The sequence below is a fragment of the Apteryx mantelli genome, chromosome 3 (genome assembly GCF_036417845.1).
Source record: "Apteryx mantelli isolate bAptMan1 chromosome 3, bAptMan1.hap1, whole genome shotgun sequence".
Classification (NCBI taxonomy): Eukaryota; Metazoa; Chordata; class Aves; order Apterygiformes; family Apterygidae; genus Apteryx; species Apteryx mantelli.
This window is the reverse complement of record NC_089980.1, coordinates 102279121-102301486: the sequence shown is the minus strand read 5'-3', so window position 1 is coordinate 102301486 and position 22366 is coordinate 102279121. Positions and strand designations below refer to the sequence as shown.

General features: G+C 37.8%; 1 protein-coding gene across 1 annotated transcript in view; it reads right to left on the bottom strand.

The window, feature by feature from the left end:
- Positions 1-693: 693 nt before the first annotated feature.
- The window catches only part of ELOVL4 (ELOVL fatty acid elongase 4), a 37046-nt gene continuing 15373 nt past the window's right edge, over positions 694-22366 (bottom strand). Inside the window, exons 2-6 of the mRNA XM_067294073.1 lie at positions 20335-20522; positions 15272-15352; positions 8423-8594; positions 6102-6229; positions 694-5617 (exon numbers count right to left, since the gene is read on the bottom strand). Coding sequence (XP_067150174.1) covers positions 5342-5617; positions 6102-6229; positions 8423-8594; positions 15272-15352; positions 20335-20522 — 845 coding nt within the window. The 3' untranslated portion in view covers positions 694-5341. The remainder of the gene's footprint in view (positions 5618-6101; positions 6230-8422; positions 8595-15271; positions 15353-20334; positions 20523-22366) is intronic.

Sequence of the window (22366 nt, the reverse complement as noted above, 5' to 3'; positions counted from 1 at the left end):
AAAGTGCTTTTCAGTTGAAAGTCACCACAAACAACGCAGTGTCCAGCAAAAACTAAACCACGTAGCCTTCTGTTTTATTCCTGTTAACACTTCCAAGGCAGAGTTATCCTGAGCCTTAAGAACAGCATGCAGGTTCTCTTATCGCCAGCTTCTTAAAACAGGAGACAGAAGATTGATCGAAAAGGCTTCTTAGCTAGAACCAATATATTCAGATGTTACACCCATTTTTCACTTTGCTGGACCTTCCCTCCCTCTCCTGTATATCTAAGACGCAATGCTGTAGTGATGTGTCATACTGGTAAAGCATTAAATGCTAGTTCTATCAGATGCTTTCAGTTTCTGCCAGCCTTAAAATGACATTTGGACCAAATTTGATGCTGATATATGTGCTGTACGGCCAAAATACGTTCCAGGAGACCTATATTTTGTCTAAGCAGACACTATATTTTTAGTCAGTTGCCTAAGGGTGACTTCAAAGCCTCCAGAACGTCATCTCAGAGCAAAAACCAAAATTGGAATGTCCCCCAACCTTAAAATGGGAGGATGTGCCAGAAAAACTTCCCCCACAAACTTTTTTGCTACATGACATGTAGCATCAACACAACCTCAGCAACACTATAAAATTAGCAAGTATTCCAAAGCAAGATGGGACACAGAAACACATTTCATGGAACACATAAAACCAAACTCAAACAGCATGAAAAAAGTAATATTTATTTTATTGTTCACAAATGCATGAACACCTTATGCAAAAGCAGCATCCTGAACCATACATTTCCCTTATTGTCATGAGATATTGGCAAAAAGCAAGTATTTTGCTATTCTTTATTATTAAACACACTCTGCTGATGTAAATGGAAACCACCCCACTGATTTCCATGGAGCTCTGTGTAAGTTAGCAAAGGGGCCAACTCAGACTGCAACACAATTAGATGTTGCAAAGGTGTCTTGCTCTTTTCTCAATGCCAAATTATCAAAATACATGCTTCCCACTAAGATGGGCACACTGTCCAGATACCTAATAAGTTCCCCACTCTCTTCAATTCTAACTGAAACAGATATAATTTTAAATATTTATTTAAGCATTATGACCCTGAACCCACACTAACAATGCCAGGTTTATCTTTATGCTCCAGTAGCAATCTTATTTTATTCAAAATTTTAAAAGATAACAAGTGTGCTCAGACACTGTTTTAGGAACAAGACCTTTCAGCACGGCAGTCATCTGCTCCTTTCCTACATGCCCCCTCTGCACCTGGAGGCCAAATGCTTACACTGAAGAAATGCAGTCTGAGCTTAACTTGAAAAAATGCACAGCTTTTTTTTTTTTTTACCTTCATCTTTTCCTCCTGATCTTGAGACGGGAGTAGTTAATGGACCAGACTAACCAGAATGCAAAGGTTATGTCTGCCTTCACAGCCAATAGAAACAATGGATGTAATCAAATAGGCCATGCTTTTGAACCTATGCAGAAACATTCTTTTTGTTTTCTATTTTCTTTATTAAAGAAACATTCTCTTAAACAGAGAACTTGACTGCAATTGCCTTGAAGACTTACCTGGAGCAAATTACTCCTACTGTTTCCAGAAATGATCCCTACTATAAGACAGCATCATTCCTCCACTCCTCTGAGTGAGGAGACTTCGCCTTCCCTCCCTCCCCCAAATCTACAACTGAAGCCTCAAAATATTTACTACACTAGGAGAAATGGCTCTGATGGAAAAAGCTTCCATCACCATATGTCTAAAATGATTGACAAATACTATGCATCTCTGCAAGACTGATATTGGATCTACGGATCAATGAAAACTTCTTCATTTTACTGCTCAAGCTGTAGGAACTACGCTATTAGCTCCTGTCAACTTCACATTTAAGAAATATCATTTACTTCACACACTGGAAGAACCTGTTAAGAACCCATATATGTATAGATATACAGATACATAATTTTTACACCAAGCAAACTGCTAAAAGATTGTTGCTGGGTTCAGCAACAACTAACATACACTGCCAGACATGAGGCTAAATGAGATCCTGTCACTTATATGGCATCAGATAGTTATATGACTCTGGTCAAAGAGTTTCAGAATTGTTCACAAATAAGTATCTTTCAAAGACGAAAATAAAAAGTTTGAAAGGGTCCGAATTTCACTTCTAGATAAACTGGAAGAATGAAGCAGAAAATATTTACCATGCAAAGTAGTTTCTATAATTAATTTAAATTTCAATTCTGTGCATGGCAGACATATCTAAACATACACTCTATTACTTTTGTAGCCAGATTCTGAGGTATCTTGGACTAAACGATGACTTTAATGAATCTGGCAGTATCTCACATGTGTATCACTGCCCCAAATTTTGGAAAAGAAGCAGCTGTACATTTTCAGCCCTGTATATTGCGAGTCTGGCTGCACAGAGTCTGAAACAGAAGTATTCTGCTCATGACCATGCCTGCAAAAATGCACATTTAATAAGGCCATTATATTCAAGCTCAAAACAGGACTCAAGTCACATGAACAATCAAATAAATCAGAAATAGATCCAGGAAAGCCATATAGCAGAAGATGGTCTCAAAAAGCAGCATTCCAGGAATTTAGTAAGTGATTTTTTCCCCATAAATTGTGTGCTAATATCTTGAACTGGTTTTATCCACAGGTCCAGACAACATAACTGGTATCTATGCATGCATTCTCACAAAATGTTGTTTTATTATTATTTTTACTAGAAGGTACCAAATGACCCAGAATTTGAGGGTAGAACTCTACCCAAGTTCTGTCAGTGAGGTTCAAGTTGTTGATCAACTTTAAGCAGTTCCCATGCATGCTGAGGGAAGATTCGACTTTCAATTGTTTTAAATATTTGTCAACATGCAAGATACAATTCTTATTTTACAAAGCGTAGAAAGATAGCTGAACTTGTACTGAAATATTCCTCAGGAAGTTCTTGCAGAGCTAGATCATGTTAAGACTACCAGTTTATCTGATCTGGCTTAAAGAAAGACAGAGCACACAACCAATTTAACACAAAACAAGGAATGGTGCAGATTTACAGTGAGTTAGCTGCCCACATCCCATGGCAAATAGAAAGAAGCTACCCTTTAATCAATGTGGGGTAAGCTACCTTGAATTTACAGTAGGGTAAGAGTATTCACACCAGCCATTACCTTGGAGTAGCAGGCGTGCTGTAAATCTGCTGTCCAGCTTGCTTTGTAGTAATTTGCTCCATTCTGAAGTTGTCCAGGCAGCTAACATTTTGGTTTAGTTAAAGGTAATGGCATTTGTCCAAGAAGGAAGTAGACCACTTTCCGTCTTCCCCATGCCACTTCACATAAATACATAGTTATACAAATGCAAAAAGCATCAGTACCAAGACTGGAAGAATCACAATACAAAGCAAATAGGAAAATTAATGGTCACATGCATTACCATTCAGCAGAGACAGTCCCTCACAATCCTATATTCTGCCATGAAATCTACACTAGGGTTTATTACTGATGACCTACCTTCCAGGCTAATCAATCCAGCATTAGTAATTATTTCTGAGTACAGACTATATCCAAAGCTTTTCCTCCTAAGACCTATATTTTGGGTTTAGATAGTTTTCAGTACCATGACAAGAGACAAACCTAGGACAAAGATCTTGATTTGTTTTGTGTGTTATAACAGGCAAATGGATAATTGAGATGCAAAAACTAGTAATTGTGCCAGACACTTTACACCTAGAGCTCCATTGTTTTTCCTTGTAATAAGTGTCACTTGACCAAAGCTGTTAAGAATGCATTTAGACAGCAACAGATCAGCTCTTGCAGTGATGAAAAAGGAACCTGGGAGTTCAAGATATGGTTTCTAATTCCACCTATTTCATACTCATGGCACGCCGGGCAACTCAAAACTTTTCTCTCTCATAGTAATCACATTATATGGAAGGGAAATAACATTTATATTTTCTTCACAAAAAGAGTAGTAAGTCCATTAATGTATCAAGTGAGATGAAAAGCAGTCTAAAAGAGGCTTCTACTTATTGTAGCAGTTTTGACTAAAAAATGGTCAGCAGAATCACTTTGTCAATTAGGTTAAAAAAATAAAAAATAAAAAAAATAAGACCACACACACAAGAATACTTTGGGAATAGAGTTTCAGAAGCCTATCTCTGGCATTCACATTAAAGTGGTAGCCTGACTACTAGCAATATTTTTGTCTGCAATTGTCTAATGCACAGAGTATTGATGGGTGTATCAAGCAGTAGCAGTATTTTCAGCATTTACATCTGCTGTATTTAGTACTTTATACCTGAATTCTCTCCCTCAATAAAAAGTGTCTGTCCTGTAGTTAGCAGGACTACCCCATACACACAGCATTTCTAAATGGAATTACATATTACTGTTATCTCTCCACCATAATATTATCTTACCGTTTCACTATCAGTCAGCACCACAGTTTTAACACAGGTCACGAACAACATGCAACGGGCCTACTTTAATTGCTTGCTTCAGACAATATATTGTTTCATATTCATACACTCTTAAAATGTTTTCTTAGCCATATTGAAAATAGTACTCCAAAGTTTAAGTTTATATTCAAACCATCAAGGTTCTTTTTCACCAAAAAACACCTGAACAAAAACAAGAAAAAAATCCCTGTACTCACAAAGGAAATCAAATTTTCTCCTGAATTAGTGTTAACGGACATTTATATTAGAGGACTCCGTATTTCAGAAATCAGTTATTTAATGCTCAATATTCTTTTCAGCAGATGAAGAGGTAGGTATATTTCCACACAACAAGAAAAACTGCAACAGACATTAAATTAAATCAAGTAATGTCTGAGAAGTCAAACACTGCTCTGACAGCACAAACATAATTGTGTCTGAAGATACTCCCCAAGAAGGACAAGAAAAGTTGTGCATTCTGATTAGATAATACATCCTCATTTGAAATTTAATAAATTTTTTGGAAAAAAAACCACAGGTATTCAAACACTACCTCCTTTCCTTCCCTTCCCTCCCCCCAAGAAACGCGAGTGTCTGCAAAACTGGTTGTATCAATGGTAGTACAAACTTTTGGACTGCTAAACATTGAATTTACTGCAATTCTTCCTTACATTCACCAACACCAGCAGTCTACAAATTTACACAGAGACCATATGCATGATAATTACATAATTACAATAGAAATTAAACTTTAAGTGTTGTTAAAACAATCTTCATAAATAATGAAAATATCTGTGTTCTAGCTCTTCAGTGACCTAAGGTTAATTGGTATAGATAGATAGTGGGTTTTTTTCCTTTTATAAACCAAACTGGATGTTCCTCACTGCCAGCAATGGTTAAGGCCTGGATCAAGTTACTCTCCTTTTGCTTTTCCCTTTTCCTGCTTTTTTCCATTTTCCACCACCAGATTATTTTCTGGTTTGCTTACTCCATTTGCAACAGCACCATTTGCTATTTTGCCATTCTTTACAGGTTCCTTGGGCAGCTTGTATGTCCGATAGTAGAAGTTACCAAACAGGAAAATGAAGGTGACAGCATAGAAAATTACACCCCAGTGCATCCATTTGGGGAAAGGACAATCAATATAAATAGACAAGGCTGTGTGGCCAATAGTCACATGGAACTGCACCTGAAAGACAGAAAATACAGAATCAACAAAGTTTTAATATATTCTATATGTCTGACTGCACCAATGTATACCAATGCACTAGGTTATGAGAACTGCTAAAACTTGGGGGGGGGGGACATGCTATCATTGGCTGCCAAATCATGCATGCACAAATATGATTGATCCTGGAGATTAACTTTATTACAGCCTCTGGTATTATTTCTTTGTGAAAATAAAAATCTTTTAAGAGTTTAAAATACTCACAAGCAGTAATAAGTTTTTTTAGAAGAACTTTTTCCACATACTCATACAACAATGGTTACATACTTAAGCAATTATTTTGACTGCTTAATTGCACCAAGGAATATAATCATTTCTAACTTGAGCTGTAAATAAATATCAGATAGCTAAGTATTTCTGGAAAGAGTCTGTTTCAGAGTTCTGCAGATACAAATCTACTCAGAGGCAATAACTTCCTAGATAAAGGGAGAAAAGTTTTACTTACCAATTGTAATATGGTCAAGTATCGTTTCCACCACAGATATTTCTGAAATTTAGGGCCACAGGCAGCTAATCCATAATACATGTACATAATGACATGAATAAATGCATTCATCTGAGCTCCAAAAAAAGCTGTCGAGAAACAGAAGGGAAGATTTTAATGTAATTTTGAAAAAAATGAGAGAAAAAAAAATCGATTCTCTTATTATTTATATAATAGTACAATCATGAAGCACAAGGAATGCTGCACTTCCATCTTTGAAAAATTCCATTGTATAGATCTAACTGCTGACATGTACTTGACACAAATATCTGTTCACGTGAGTAGCGTGTCATGTCTTTCATGGAACTACCTATGTAAAAAGTTATTCATGTAGACTTTTGTTGAACAGACACATTTATCATAAGCATTCCACATTAGTTACTGTGATATAAGTACAATTGGCTTGTTAAGGGATTATTAAAAGCAATGTTTCACAGTGTAAAGTATAGAGAAGTATCTATCAGGTTCTGTACTTTAATCTATTAAGCTATGTATAAGTTTATAAGATTCACTTCTCAGCAAGAAATCAAGAAACTCATGTGGAAGTCTGATTAAAGAGACCAAGAAATAATACAAAGCAAAACTTCGTTTGTAGTTGTAAGATGTTTAAGGGCACTGCAAAGTGAGTTTGTCTCTTAAAAGCTCATCTTTATTTTTCTTATTTATGACTCAAACTCCAGCATTCTTAAACAAATAAAGGAATAGTGTAACATTTTCCAGAACAATTCATGCTGGAAACAAAGATGATAGTTCTCATTTGCATTAAGAGCTCTTAGCTCTGTCAAGGTACGCAGCCATTTAACAGAAGCAAATTGTATCTTTTTAAGGTTTTCTTACACTGCTAGAGAGGCTTGAAAGGGCTGTAATGTAAAACATTGGGGCAATACAAACAGCTGCTAATATCAGACAATTCAGATTTCTGTGTGGTAAACTATGTCTAAACCCTGTCAGTTAATTTATATGTGCTATGTAAGCAATGTGCTATCAACTACAAAACAGAAGACATCTATCTGCATTTATGCTGCAGCCCTCCATAAATGCAGAAGAGCAACTGTTGCTTTTCTTTTTGTAGGGGATAGAAACTAAGAGGCAGTGCAGAAAACACCACAAAACTGAAATAAGTTCAGAAATAGTCCCAACTGTTATACTGAATACTGCAGATATTTATAGCATGAAAAAAATTTATAAAAGGCAGTAAGAGAGAGTGCGTTTTGAGATGTCCAGGGAATTTCCAGGTAAGACTACAAGCAAGCAGGTGCAGTAACCAATGAAGATCGTGAAACATCTGGTTGAGTACTCACATTCTGCAGACTACTTTGGAGAAATTCAGCCATAGTTAGAGATACTAGTTTTACGTATTTCTCCTTCTGAACAAAAACAAACACTCAGTACAAGACATGTACAGTAAATGAGAGCATAAAGCCCACTACTGTAAGTGTTGGGGTGGTTTGACAAAAGAAACTGTAGTTTGGAGTTTACTGTAGGTAACTTTTAGTGTCTTAAGCTTACAAAGCACATTACAAACAGAACAGAATGTTCTCCCTGAACCCTTAGCTCTGTAGAGCTTATAATTTGAGAGAGAAAAGGCAACAATGACAAAAACAAAAGGTACAATGCAGGAAAGGGAGGATGTGGCAAAAACAATGGAACAAAACTTTGATGTGGGTTTTAGAAGCAAGAAAAAAAGTTAAAGATGATTATGAATAATAGACTTGTGTCATTATGAATAGCTTTTAAAAGTTAAGTGACAGATTTAATGGCTCACCTTCACAGGAAGGTTTCAGAATTTTATACATGCATCTTTATAAAAAAGAAAGCAAACCCCAAACTCAGACATAATGCCAAATATCGTTTCCATTAACTTCATTACATTTGCACACAGATTGTGGCCCATAATTAGATTTTGCAGTTCTCTGTATCTGCAAAAGTTAAGTTAGGCAAGACACATTCATCTTTCTATTTCATACAGAACAAGGATAATTCTGAGGACAGAACTTCAGGTTTGCATTTGATGCCCAGGAGGAGAGAGAGAAAAAAAAAAAAAAGTTTTGCAATTCATTAGACTATGGCCCTGTTACCTTTTCCTCCCCCACATTTCCCACAGAGGAAATTTGTACATATTAAAGCTACCACACTGTTTCAGTTCTATTTAAACAGTCTTGTACATCATACAGTGATAATTCTATGAAAGCTCTTTTCTGTTCATCCCAAATAATAATTTTCCATCATGTCCACCCAAAAGGGTGCATGTGTTTGTGTGCATATGTTGGGGGGGAACTCACCTTGTCCACCTGCAACCCACTTAATACCAATCCACCAGAGGGTGAACATGGTGAAATGGTGATAGACATGAAGGAAACTAATTTGGTTAAATTTCTTCCTCAGGATGAAAAATACTGTATCCAAGTATTCAATTCCTTTGGAGACATAATACCACCATAAAGCAGCAGCTATCTGTAATAAGAAAAAAACAAAAGTTTTAATAATTCCAGGTGGAATGGAATAAAATTAACTCCACCTATCTGCTGCAAGAGAAGAACATCTCTTCCTTCCCCAAATCCTGGTTAATGGCATCAAATGTTGAGGTGGAATCATTAAACACATGATATCAATACTCCAGTCATCTGTTCTGGACAGCGTTGTAGTATTCTGAATCTGTGGCTCACAAACCACTACCATAAAAAAAGAACTAACATAATTAAAAGCCTTGCTGTCTCTAAACAGTTTACCATTTATACATAAGGAGTCTGCATTCTCATTCTTTACCCTAAGCTTGATGGCAGAAGACTACCGCAGGGATTCTTGTACTAATGAGGCAACACTGATGTAGTCAGAACAATGAGGCAGAAACATTATGATAAAGCAAAACTGCAAAGACTGCAATTTTGTATAAAATTCTTTTGATATTGCAAGTTCATGGGTGGGAAGATACCAACTCATTCTACAAGCTAGGTGCAGTACAAATTTCACACCCCATAGGGCAATACTCCCCTCAACTTCTTCTGGCCTACTCAGTAAACCTTTCTAAAAAACAGCATTCCCCTGGAGGCTATCTTCCATTCTGGGATCAGAAGAAATGAGATTATGGGAGACTCACACAGCAGAAGGTACAGAGATATAACCCAACTATCCAACAAGGCAGTGCTACACAAGCTTTTTTTCTTCTTCTTTTTTTTTTTTTATTTCCAATCCACCAATTACAGTGGAATTTGCCCAAGATGCAACATGAAGCATGGATTCCTGCTGAAATCAGGATATTGCTATACCAAGCAAAGCTCAGAAAATCCATGCAGTAATTTGCTAATATTGTGACAGGGGGTATAGTGGTGAGGGGGACTCCCTTCCATATCCCAAAGCATAGCAATGAGTCTAGTTCCTGGCATCATAAGTCATCTAGCTTGTTATGCAAGGGTGGGACCAGAACATATCCCAGATGGTGACTCACATGTAGAATGAAAAAATGCTGAAAAAGGCACCACCAACAAGGAGAGCGGGCAATGTCACAACACACCTATTTGAGCAAGTGAAAAGTTGACCTGGTCTTTCAGGACTCATCTGATAGCAAGCCAGACTTACCTTAACATTGTGTAAAATAACTCCACAGCTCCCCTTAGTTCCCAGGGAAGACAGAAAAGAAAAATAAGAAAGCAGCAGCTTCTCTTCCCAAATGCACACAAACTGTTGGGTGAGTGGAAGAAAGGGAAACCAGGAGAATGGGCAGTACAGAGCACTGTTACAGCCCTGCATGGTGTTTTCCTCCACCCCTCCAATCTAGCTGGAGAAGAATGGTCTCTCCTCACAGTAAGCTAAATCACAGCCATACTCTGGCTGATGAACATTTTAGGAGAGGTTGTGGCAGCAGCAAGAAAGCAGCACAAGAATGCTGCAGTTCTGCATTGCAGACTCCGCAGCTTCCCAAAGGGATTGCACAGCTTACCATTGCCAAACTGCAGACTTTTACATATCCACTACTGAACACCCTTCTCACTCTCCGGATTTTATATAAACAGATACTAACAGCTGTCAAAGTTGGAGAAAGGCTTGATGACAGAAAAGTGACTCCCACAGATCTTGGAGTTCCCAGACATACAGGCAAGTTGCAAGAACTATCAATATATATGTTGCTCAATATCTAGTACACTTCTGCCTCTGGGACAGATAGGCATGTGTTTAGCAACACCCACATGAAGGCTTTGTCTCACACCCATGGATCAGCATAACAGTCCAGCATCTTTCACAGATACTTGCTAAGCTGCAGCTTTTAAATAAATTACAAAAGATAAACATCTGTTCATCTCATGAGCTAACAATAAACATTTTGTCCTCTATCCACAAAAGGACAAGCCAGCATTACAACATTAAGTCCCTTGGATAGCCTACCTTCTGAGAGGCTTGTAAAGAATCAATAGTTCAGTTAGATACAAACTGCCATAAAAGCTCTTATGAAGCTGATGTGCATTTTGTTAAAGAAACAGTGGAATAATAAGCAGTACTTGCCAATTTACTACACGAGAGCAAAATGCAAGTGGAGATAAAATCCAACAGAAAACTTGTATTTTATGTCCAAAATGTTAGAGGCTCACTATATGCTCCTGGACAAGTCATTCACACCTTGTTCTTTCTTTTGAATTCCACCTGTCTTGCAGTGAAAGCAGTTGCAACCTGGGGATTAAAATCAACTGAATTTCTGATTAAAATGCTTCCCATCATTTACGAACAAAAAATAGCATTCATCTCCTAGCAGGATTATACCTGCTGACTTTTGTGTTCCTGCAGATTTTCTGCCTGAAAGCTCTTTTGCTCTCTCCCTTTCCATCATCCAGTTTAACCTCTATTTATTCTTAAAACAGGTTTCAGGTACTGTTCTCTCTCAGTGCTCCCAATGACTTATGTCGGTATTTTGATCATTAGCTTATAGATGTAAAAAACAAACAAAAAAAAAAACAAAAAAACCCAAACAGATGTTAAGTCATTTGCCCAAGGCTACCTAGGTAATCAGTGGCAGAGGACAGAAATAAAGCAGAACAATACAATCAGTATGCAAACTGTGTCAGGAGGAGATGGTCACTGTTAAACTTGTTCCGTAAAGCATCAAAAATTAGGACCTAATCTGTAGTCTTCCTTAGACACAGCAAAGAAAGATTTAATTTAACAGAAAATATGCATTAAAATAGACATTTCTGAAGTGAATACTGCTAGTCATGACCATACCTTTTCTGGGAGTTTTCATGTGTGTCAATCTAAGTCTGTTAAAACACCAGATGGCACAGAAAGATTACATTACAGCCTAAGATTAAGGGGTCAACAAGGGGTCCAACCCCACAACCTCTGCTTACTGCAAGCTTTTTAACAGAGGTCTGTTTTAACACAAGACCTGTGTCCTGCACCCTCCTTCCTCATTTTGGGTTGGAGCTGATTATCCGTTATGGGGTTTGAAAGGATGGGTACTTCTCAGAATGTAACCATGACATTAAAAATTAAAGAGGAAACAGAGGTTTTTAAAGAGATCTGTCTTTTCCTTGCTTTAGTTATAGGATTTTATTTATAGGACCATGAAGTTTTTGTTAACTCAAGTTTCCTTTTGATGGAAATTTAAAGAAAATTTGTAAAGATCAAATTTATGGCCCTAATTATTATATTTATTTCATAAGAGGAAATTATTCAAGCTCTAGATATATTCAGGAAAAGTAAAAGCAGATTAAAATTACAATACAGAAGACAACCATAGCTCAGCTTTAAGATTACCATTAACACATTTAAAAGTAGGAACTAACTAATGTACCACAGTTCCAGACTCCTAATCCTCAGTTCTCCAAAAATGCTAATAGAATAGATGAGTCTTGTCCTGGGAAACAAGAACATACAAAAGTCAGGAGAGAGGGAAAGTGGCTACTCACAGACGCTAAAATTAAATGCCTGAATTTAGACAATGTTAGGAAGTTGTTTACTCTAAACAGTGGAACTTCCAAAGGAGCACTCCAAAGCATGAAATTTAGCACCTCACCCCTTTGCATTGATTATTCTGGCTCCTAAACTAGATGCTTAGAGTTAAGCAAAATGTTCCTCCAAGATGCAGCTCCAGCTCCTTCAAAAGCCCTTGTTGGGGATTTTTCCCTTTTTCTTCCTTCTCTGTGTAGCTTTTCATAACCAATTACAAAACACACTCCTTAACTTCCTGCCAGCAATCAGGAAGGTCGTTACCTACTATACCCAGGAGATAAGTCCAATGAAAAGGAGTAAGATATCTCTGCAACTCTGGCATCCAGTTCCCATCCCTGCTCTCTCCAGTTGTCTGGGGGAACCTCAAAGAGATCAACAGGTGTAGGGTCAAAACATCAAATAGGAAGACCAGCTTCTTCATACTGTGTGTAAACTAACTATAGAATTCATTGTCAAGCAATGCCAGAAGCTTGATAAGGTTCAAGAAAGCATATAGAAAAATTTGTGGAAGAATATCCTCTTAAGAACTGGCAAAACACAAAGATACCATTTCTGACTCAAAAGGTCCATGAGCTGCAGATCGCTGGTGTTGCTAGACTACACAGAGCAAGTGCCCCTATGTGCCTTACTTTACACTGTTCCCTTGAAACCACTATTGGCTACTGTCTGAGACAGGATGTGGGTTGAAGAGGAGGAGAAAGACATTCTCTGTCATCCAGGATGGTCAATCTTTTGTTTCTCTTTCTTTGAATGACAAGGGATGGTTTCTTGACACCTCATTTTGAACAGGAACACTGGTCAAAATGGCCCACTACCTGGCAGCATCATAGTGGCACTTCCCTGAGAAAAGGCAGAAACAGAAGCCATACCAGGACTTTAGACCTCTACATGTGATTTGTGTCACATTTCTCATTATTTATCTTCCATTTTTTTGTTCTAGCTTTCTAACTCACACAATGAAGTCATACATGAAGCTGTTGCTTTCCAGATCATGTTCTATAATGCTTTCTGGGTTCAGTACTTTTCCCATTTGAGTTAGTGCTAGCCTCCTTTATCTGAATAATGCAGGATTTATTTACTCATTTTCTTACAAATAAAGTTATTTTATTTATATTGAGTTCTATTATTGCAGAGCAGAATTCCTCTTCAGAGAAATCCTGGTGCCTATAGAGACTAGATATTTACTATTTAAATCTATTTAAATGATGTCAGAGATGTGATGCAAGACTTATCAGTTGTAAACTTGAAACTGCAAGAAGGAGCCCACGCTTAGATACATTAAGAGCTGCTTTTGCAGGTTTACATTAAGACAAACGAAGACAAACAGAATCTTAAGTTTTTTAAAACATCCTACAGTGTCAAAAAACAACATGCCTTAATACAGAGCATGATTTACTGTAACACAGGCCAGAAACTTATCTCAGACTCTTTGGCTAGACAGGAGAACAAAGTACACTTGTAAAAAGTGTAGCTTTCTACTTGTTATTTATTAGTTTTCCTAAATTGAGAATTTATTTAGAAGAACTATCAGATAATTAACAAGATAAGAGTTTTGAATGATAACACACTAACCAGTTACTGCAACTACTTGACAGAACTCAATTTGTACTGCTTTCCCAATTCTATCAGTTGCAAATTGCACATTACAACTTACAACTTTAGAAATAAAGTTTATGTAAATCCACAAGTTTGTAAAAAGCTTAGGAAGTCAGGAAATCCAAAGAGCCAATACTGCTAGAGCAACCTTTTCCAGACATATCACGCAACAAATACATGGTGCAGGTCATTTTGCCTTCATTTCATTATATAATAACCCTTTGTTTGTCATAGTGATCAAAATGGAAGATAATTTTGTTGAGCAGGTCTGACCTGTGCACAGCCTTCCAAAAGCAAGTGCACCTAAAATTAAGGCATGAAGTAGAAAACCTAGTACTAAGCAAATCTTTGGTCAAGTTTACATGGAGACTGGGTTAGCTGTTTGCATACAAAATGTCATTAGACTCCCAGATATGCACCCTTGTACTTAACTATGATTAAAATTCATCCTATGTCTGTCATGCCAGTCCTCAATGCCATTCAGTTGTGTATGAGGACATTATATTTTTCTCAGATATTGAAAGACTGTGAAGCATTTGTTACACTTTGCTAGTTTTTGTTTTTAAACAAAGTTATTAACAGAAGTACTCCAGTGAATGAAATAGTGTAAGCACAGTATTGGTAAAGGTGAAAAACAGGTAACCACGGGGTGGGGGGGGAGGAGAGAATCTATGCATAGTCTTGTCACTTTTGCAATATCAGCCACCATACAGATGGTGCAATAATCAAAAGCATCCTTCTCACTACCCCTCTGTCGCTTGCAGAGGCTTTTGGGTAATCTACTCATGAACAGCCGCCTTGCCAAGACAGACATTTTTCAAAATGTTTTACAAACATTAAACATATTTATAGCATAACACATTCTCATTACATTTCCAGGAACATGTTCTAATCTGTAGAGCACAAAACTTGCAAGAACAGCTGTAAGATTCTCAAGTGTCAGCTCTGCCGGAAGATAAGGCTTAGTACATGAGCCAGTCAACACCATTATGGAAGTTACCAACCATTTGCACTTTGATTTTAATTTGAATGCTTTCCAAAAAAAAACACATTTGAAATCTAAGCTTCTGCAATGAAATGAACTGATAATACCTTTGCCAGAAGCCAGCAAGAGCTCATGAAGCCAGACATGGGTAAAGGAGATGAAAAGCTGCCTCACCACTATGACTGAAGTGCAATCACAGTATAAGCTGGCCTACCTCACTTGCTTTGATCTAGCTAGAACATTATCCCTTTACTGTGGTTACACTGTATCATAAACTTCAGTATGGTCTAGCAATCAAAGTATACATACAAAGTTTATCATGGATTGTACAACCACCAATGAAGCCAAGGATGGTATCTTCAGGATTAATCTTACTTGTACCAGTTAGATGGTTAGTTGTTAGAAGTTAATGCAAATATATATGATGCATTGCAATTAAACTGCTATGTGCAATGTAGTCAAACCTAAAGCGATCTGTCAGAATATAACAGGATACAGTCATGGCTGACAGAAGAACTTTGAAAAAACAATTTTCAGACAAGACTTAAACCACAACATAATGTTATATATTACATATACCCACACACCAACACAAAAGGGAAATACTCACCCTAACTTCATAAACATTATCTGAATAATCCACACTCTGGCAGACATAGCTGTACCCTCGAGCTCTTGATGACAAGAACAGCTGAAAATAAAGTCATACGTGAGGGGAAAGATGCTACATAGAGCATATTTAAAACAATTATCAGCGAACATCTTGCCTTATTAAACTTACCTGATCAGAAATAATCTAAATATCCTTATGAGTCCTGAGAATAGTATTGAACAAAGCCAATATTTAGTTCCAACAATGTATTGTTATATAGTGCCTATTTTTTTTCCTTCTAAGGTAAAAAGAAAATGCTTGTTTTTCCTGCATATATCTGCCCAGATAATTAGAAGCCTGTGTAAATTAGTAAAAATTCAGTATAACCTTAAGCTATTCAAACATGAATCTTTCCTTAGAGGGCTCTAGCTTCAGAGATAGAAACCACCAAATGTTTTCACTAATAATGACAGAAGAGCAATTCCAATGATGGATTGGAGCAAAGAGAGAACTTTCTCCAATAGATAAGGATTAGATAATCTAGATCTACCATTCTTACAATATACCAAATCAAAATCCAGAAAAAAAAAATCTTAACAGTCAGTGCTAAGCACCCATAAAACATGTTAACAGAGTTTGGATGAAGAAGAGTGCCACATTTTTGTGCCAACAGAAGTGGCCCGAAGCATATCAAAGCTCTTGGAAGGCTCCAAATAACTCCAAATAAGGCATGTTTCAATGACCTGAACTGGAGAAGATAAACTCGAAATTTGAGTGAGTTCTCATTGAAAAGAAGAACACCGGTTTAGAGTCCACAGCTGTACAAGGTTCAGGTAATACTTTTCATACTGACATTTATAAACGTTACAATCCAAAATTGTTTACATCCACGTAATCCCACCCTGTTGAGGAACAAAATATAGCAGTGGAGCAGGCATAACCTGTAAACAGTGAACTGTAGAGGTAAAAGAAGGGGTATACAAGAGGGTAGTGGTGTCCCCCAGGGGTCAGTACTGGGTCCAGTCTTGTTCAACTTCTTCATCAACGACCTGGATGAAGGGACAGAGTGCACCCTCAGCAAGTTTGCCGATGATACAAAACTGGGAGGAGTGGCCGATACACCAGAGGGCTGTGCTGCCATTCAGAGAGACCTGGACAGGCTGGAGAGGTGGGCGGAGAGGAACCTCATGAAGTTCAACAAAGGCAAGTGCAGGGTCCTGCACCTGGGGAGGAATAACCACATGCACCAGTACAGGTTGGGGGCTGACCTGCTGGAAAGCAGCTCTGCAGAGAAGGACCTGGGAGTGCTGGTGGACACCAAGTTAAGCATGAGGCAGCAATGTGCCCTTGTGGCCAAGAAGGCCAATGGTCTCCTGGGGTGCATCAGGAAGAGTGTTGCCAGCAGGTCGAGGGAGGTGATCCTCCCCCTCTACTCAGCCCTGCTGAGGCCACATCTAGAGTACTGCGTCCAGTTCTGGGCTGCCCAGTACAAGAGGGATGTGACACTACTGGAGCAAGTCCAGCGAAGGGCTACAAAGATGATGAGGGGACTGGAGCATCTCTCTTATGAGGAAAGGCTGAGAGAGCTTGGCCTGTTTAGCTTGGAGAAGAGAAGACCGAGAGGGGATCTTATCAATGTGTACAAATATCTTAAGGGAGGGTGTCAAGAGGATGGGGTCAGACTCTTTTCAGTGGTGTCCAGCGACAGGACGCGAGGCAACGGGCACAAACTGAAACACAGACAGTTCCATCTGAACATGAGGAAAAACTTTTTCACTGTGAGGGTGACAGAGCACTGGAACAGGTTGCCCAGAGAGGTTGTGGCGTCTCCTTCTCTGGAGATATTCAAAACCCGCCTGGATGCAATCCTGTGCAATGAGCTCTAGGTGACCCTGCTTGAGCAGGGGGGTTGGACTAGATGATCTCCGGAGGTCCCTTCCAACCTCAACCACTCTGTGATTCTGTGATCAAGCTAAAAGCAGGCAGCCACTGACTACTCTTACCCCAAACTTCACTTCCTTCTCATTTAAACTGAACTCATGTTACTTTTGTGTCTAATCTTGCACACAACACTAACAGAGTACAGATGCAGAGTCAAGTGTTATCCAGATGCAACTAACAAAAACTTGTAAAGTCCAGTGCTTCATTATTTGCTGTACACACCTGTTAAAGGGGAGAAACAAAAGAAGTAACTGTCCACAAAGAATATCCTAAGAAAGAAAAATAACTAATTCAGAGTCATCCAATTACTTCTTGCAAACTGCTGTAAAACCACTACTCTCCAGTGCCCACATGGACATCAGCCCATTGACAATATCAGAGAACAGGAGAAATTAGTTTCATCTGCATTGTTACAGAAACTAATTAATTTCCACTGAGGTCTGCTAGGTAGTTTGACAAAGGTTCACTCAGAAAAAAAGGCAGTGAATTGACTTCAGCAGACTTCAGCTACTCCTTCAGACTAGAATAAGAAATACGGGATTCTGTGGCAAAATACGGACTACTCATTCAGGACTTCAGCAAGTCCCGAAAAACTAAGCAAAACTCGCTCCTAATTTGAATCTGAACTTGAGTCCAATACATGATAATCTTGGACTAGACAACCTAGCAGTGCTTGATCAGCTTAACATTTTAATATAAGTCATCAAAGATGACCAATATGGTTTGATGTTTGGAAGAATATTTAAACAACATTTACATTTAGACACAAGAACTATTGATCTCATTAAAGACATTTCACATTCAAACTCTGTTCTTAACAATACCTGGGAACTTCATAATAATTAACAAGATACAAACTACATATAATTTTTCTCATACCAATTATATTACTCATGTGAGTTACAACAGTGGCACATCAGTATTGTAAATCTCTTATAGACCAAAGTAAAAGTTGCCTGGCTAAAGAGAACAACTGAAACTTGAACACTTGCCTTCCAACAGTTTAAGATCAAGAAAATACACTTCCTATTACAAGCGTTACAGTCCTGTTTAACATCCATTGAATCACAACCTACCATTTGCAATAACAGGAAATTAAAAGCTCTGCCTGTACCTCAAATAATTAGCTTTCAGCCTATCAACAGCAAAAATATTTGCACCTGAAGTGTTCACAGTGCTCAAGTCACACTCATTTGTACATGACTGGTGGTTTGGAAATGCTGTGCAAATGCATGTATTGTTGTATAAAGCAAGCAAGGTTTGAACATCTACTCACTGCAAGTCTGGGGCAATTCAGTTTATGGATAAAATACAATTTGATTTAAAAAAATAAATGAAAGGAGACAGACACTGCAAAAACTGCAGAACTCCTTTCAGAGGATTTTCATTTTTAATCTGCCAAGATGGTTGGATTTTATCCATTCCCATAATTAATCTTGGGTGTAAGCATTAAATTCTGTTGTACCTGTAGTATTTTATTTTCCCTGGATTTAGACTATTTATCAGGATAGCTTTTTAACATGAAATTAAGACACCATAAGAACTGAAAGTAGATCACTTCTGAAGCTAAGATAGGTGTAGTGGGAGAGCAATCAGCCTTCAGTTCCCATTAGTACCATGGTAACTCTAACCATGGTAAAGGAGCAAAATATGACAGGTATTTTGTGAATGTTCCTAATGCTCCTTAAAGGAATGAACAGGCAGGTGAATGCTCAGGACTTTTGCCTACTAAATATAGGTGCAGAGACAAAAAAGCAGGTTTCACAAAGACCATCATATCAAGTAAGCTGAAGACTAGCGCTAAACTTCAGAAATGCCAGTGAAGACAACCATGTCCCTGCTAGATGATGTTATGTGATACATAATTCCTTAGTTCATTGGCTTTTTTCAATCCTTCATCAATCTGTGTGGCATCATAAGTCTCTGAAGATCTCTGACCTTCCCAACTATTACCATCTATGAAGAAATTCAGAGACATAGGATTGCCTGAGTCAGATGAAAGCAATTTGATGTTATACATACTAGGAAATACTCTGCAATAACCAAACCCTCATAATAGTACTGCCTTTGCTGGAGCCGCGTACAATGAAAGTCAAAAAATATTTTAGTCTGAGTGGAATAGTGCAATGAGACAGTTCAGAGATGACTGAGGTGTGATGGGTAAAATGTTTTACTGAACCATGTCTTGAAACAGGCTTAAAACAGCCAACAATATTGTTATAGAAGCTCTGGGGAATAGTTCATATGCAGAAAATTGTCAGATATCCTACCACTTTGATGGCAAGAGTACAGAACAGACCCCCAAGAAAAGAATTCTGCAAAACTAATTTTAACTGCACTACTTCCTTGCTTACTTCTGGAAAGAGATTTTGCCAATATAAGATCTAAGGTCTTCCAACAAGGTGACCCTCAATCCACATGGGCAAAGCCACAGTAAAATAAAACTATTCCTTAGCAACAGCTATATTCTGGACCACTGTGTGGGAAGTAGTATTCCCATTCAGCTACTGCTAAAGAGCTGTTTCCTCTGTATAGAAAACCTAAGAAAGGAGAAACACAGTAATATTTAAGAACTTTGTTATTAGAAGTAATGCATTCAGAATTTTGCAAACTAAATATTTGAACATTGTATCCTTTTCTGCATCTATAAAGATATAGTTTACTTCATTTTCATTCTTATTCTAAAAAGCAAGTTTCCAGACAGGATACTTCTCCTCAAAGCAGACAATGGATGTTTGAATTGCTAAAACTGATAAACATATTGAAGGCAACAGCTTAACTTGTAATGAGATACATTCTGATACCTTTTAGGATAACTAAAAAGAAAAAAAAAACAGAAGTGTTAAACCTCTAATGATTTTAGTTAATCTCTCTAATGTTTACACTAACATAAATCTAAGAAGAACCTGAACTAGCTAGTATATTCAAATTCTCTATATACACTCATTTAGTATGTTTGTTCACAAATGGATGATACCTAGTTATAAAAACACCCATATCAAAGGCAAATTCAGTTTTAAAAATCTGGACAATAATCTTCAATAGATGCATCATGACTATGTAAGATAATTTTCATTTTTCAATCTCTAGACACTCTCAGACTTAAATAGGAATTCCCTCCTGAGAGAAGGCATACGCACCTCTTTGAAAATGAAGAAATTGAGTAGAACCATGCCAAAGTTGTAAACAACCAACAGGAAACGTAACTGGAAGGGCTCTCTTGTCTTCATCCATTTGGGGCCCAGCCAGACAGTGAGGAGATAAATAGTGCTTATAGTCAATGTTGGAAATGGAGACTGCATCAAGGGCCAATCATCAACACGTTTGTCTGAGGGGGGAAAAAGGCAAACAAAAGGAATCAACAAGGTCTGAATAAAATTATTTCATCATTACTTTAGGCATTACATTTGTCAAGTAATCTTTTCTCCTGGGATAGCTGGGCTAGATAGAAAGAATGAGCATATTATGTCTGTACTAGGAAGGTTAAAGAAAATAAATAGTCAAAAAAAAAAAAAGTTACCTCACACAGAGATTCACTGTCAAACAACTTATGTTGTCTAGTTCTAAAAGCCAAAACAATAAAAATAAAAAAAATAAAACAAGCAAGCCCAAGCCCAACCCAACCCACCTATCCTCCCTCCCCCCAAAAGTTTTCTTTATGATGATCAGTGACTGCAGCAGCAACATAACCAAATGCTCAACAACACTGCAAATGGAAGATACGCAAATCTGGCAAAATACTGGTAAAACTAATAGCTTTTATTAGATTAGAGTTAGGCATCAGTCTCCAGTTAATTTTATACAGATTATATGACAGACAAGTGCCTTTGCTATTTGATGTATGTCAGTCTCATATGCTTCAGATAGAATAGTGACAAGGTTACTAGAAAACTATTAAGTAAAATAGTTTAAAAGGATGGCTTTAGTTAGAATATTCTGTGTTGCCATATGGGAGACCAAGGTTTTATTTACATTCGCCTTTAGTCACTCAAGGGATCTAGACTTATGCATACTCTAGGGCCCAGAATTTACTATATTAAGTGCTGGATGTGTGTCAAAAAAGCACTCCTGGCCAGAGGAACTAGTGACGTCTAGGATTAGAAGATGGGTCTGCTATGGAGGAAAGAGACTATATTAAGTGATGCCTCCTTACTCAACAGTTTTTTCCCCCTTGTGTATGAAGGCTAATCTCTAGTTATACTAATAGACCAAATGTAATAAATCCATAACTATCTAAAATATCTAACTGGATTATTCTCCTGATGCTTCGGTCAACTGGAGTTTAGATGGAAATAACACCACAGTGCCCCTTGGGGAGCTCAGACATCTAAAATACCTGCCTTCAGTTATTTGTGGGCAAACCCACAAACAACAATGCAGTTAAACTCAGATTTACCTAAAGGACAAGCTTCTTTTGGAGAACTCTTCACGGTGACCCAAAGACAGAGAAGAAAACTATACCATAAATTCCCAATCCCAAGCTCAGCTATATAGACAAGTTAGAAAACCCTTCTTATTTATCAAATGAGCAGCTCTGATAGAGTGTGGTAAGTACAGAACAATGCTGCCATTACTCCTTCTCTTCACCATTTCTTTCTTGCTTCCTTGGGTGTCCTCAATATCAGAAATTAGGACCTTATTTTAGGAGCAGATTTCATGAGACCCTCTGTATTTTCAGTAATTCTCATATACTGTGATCTGCAGAAAGACAATTTTCATTGGCTCTGGCTCTACTTCCTTGCTTTCAGTTAATTTTAAAATGTTTGATCACCACATTGCAAATAAGATGCTTGGAGGCCTGCAAAAGCAGTGGAAAAGGAAGAGTAACCTAGCAGTCCTTGGGAATTACCCTAGCTGCTTCCATTATGACTGTCAATACTGAAAGGGGGGGGGGGGAAGAGAGAGAGAGAGAGAGAGAGGGCAAAGCCATCCTCATGCGTGGAAGCCTCCCCAAGACTGACACTGCCAGAGCAATGGAAGTCAACCTTGTGATTGCAGCCACCAACAGAAGAGAAGGGCAGGAATTACCGGGAGAAGTGGTAAAAAATTGAGAAGAACAGACTGGCTGCAGAAACACAGTCAATGAAAACGAACTGAAGAAAATGAGAAAATAGAGCTAACTTTTCAGCAACTTCCTGGACAAATACTTTTACTACAATATGATGTACTCTA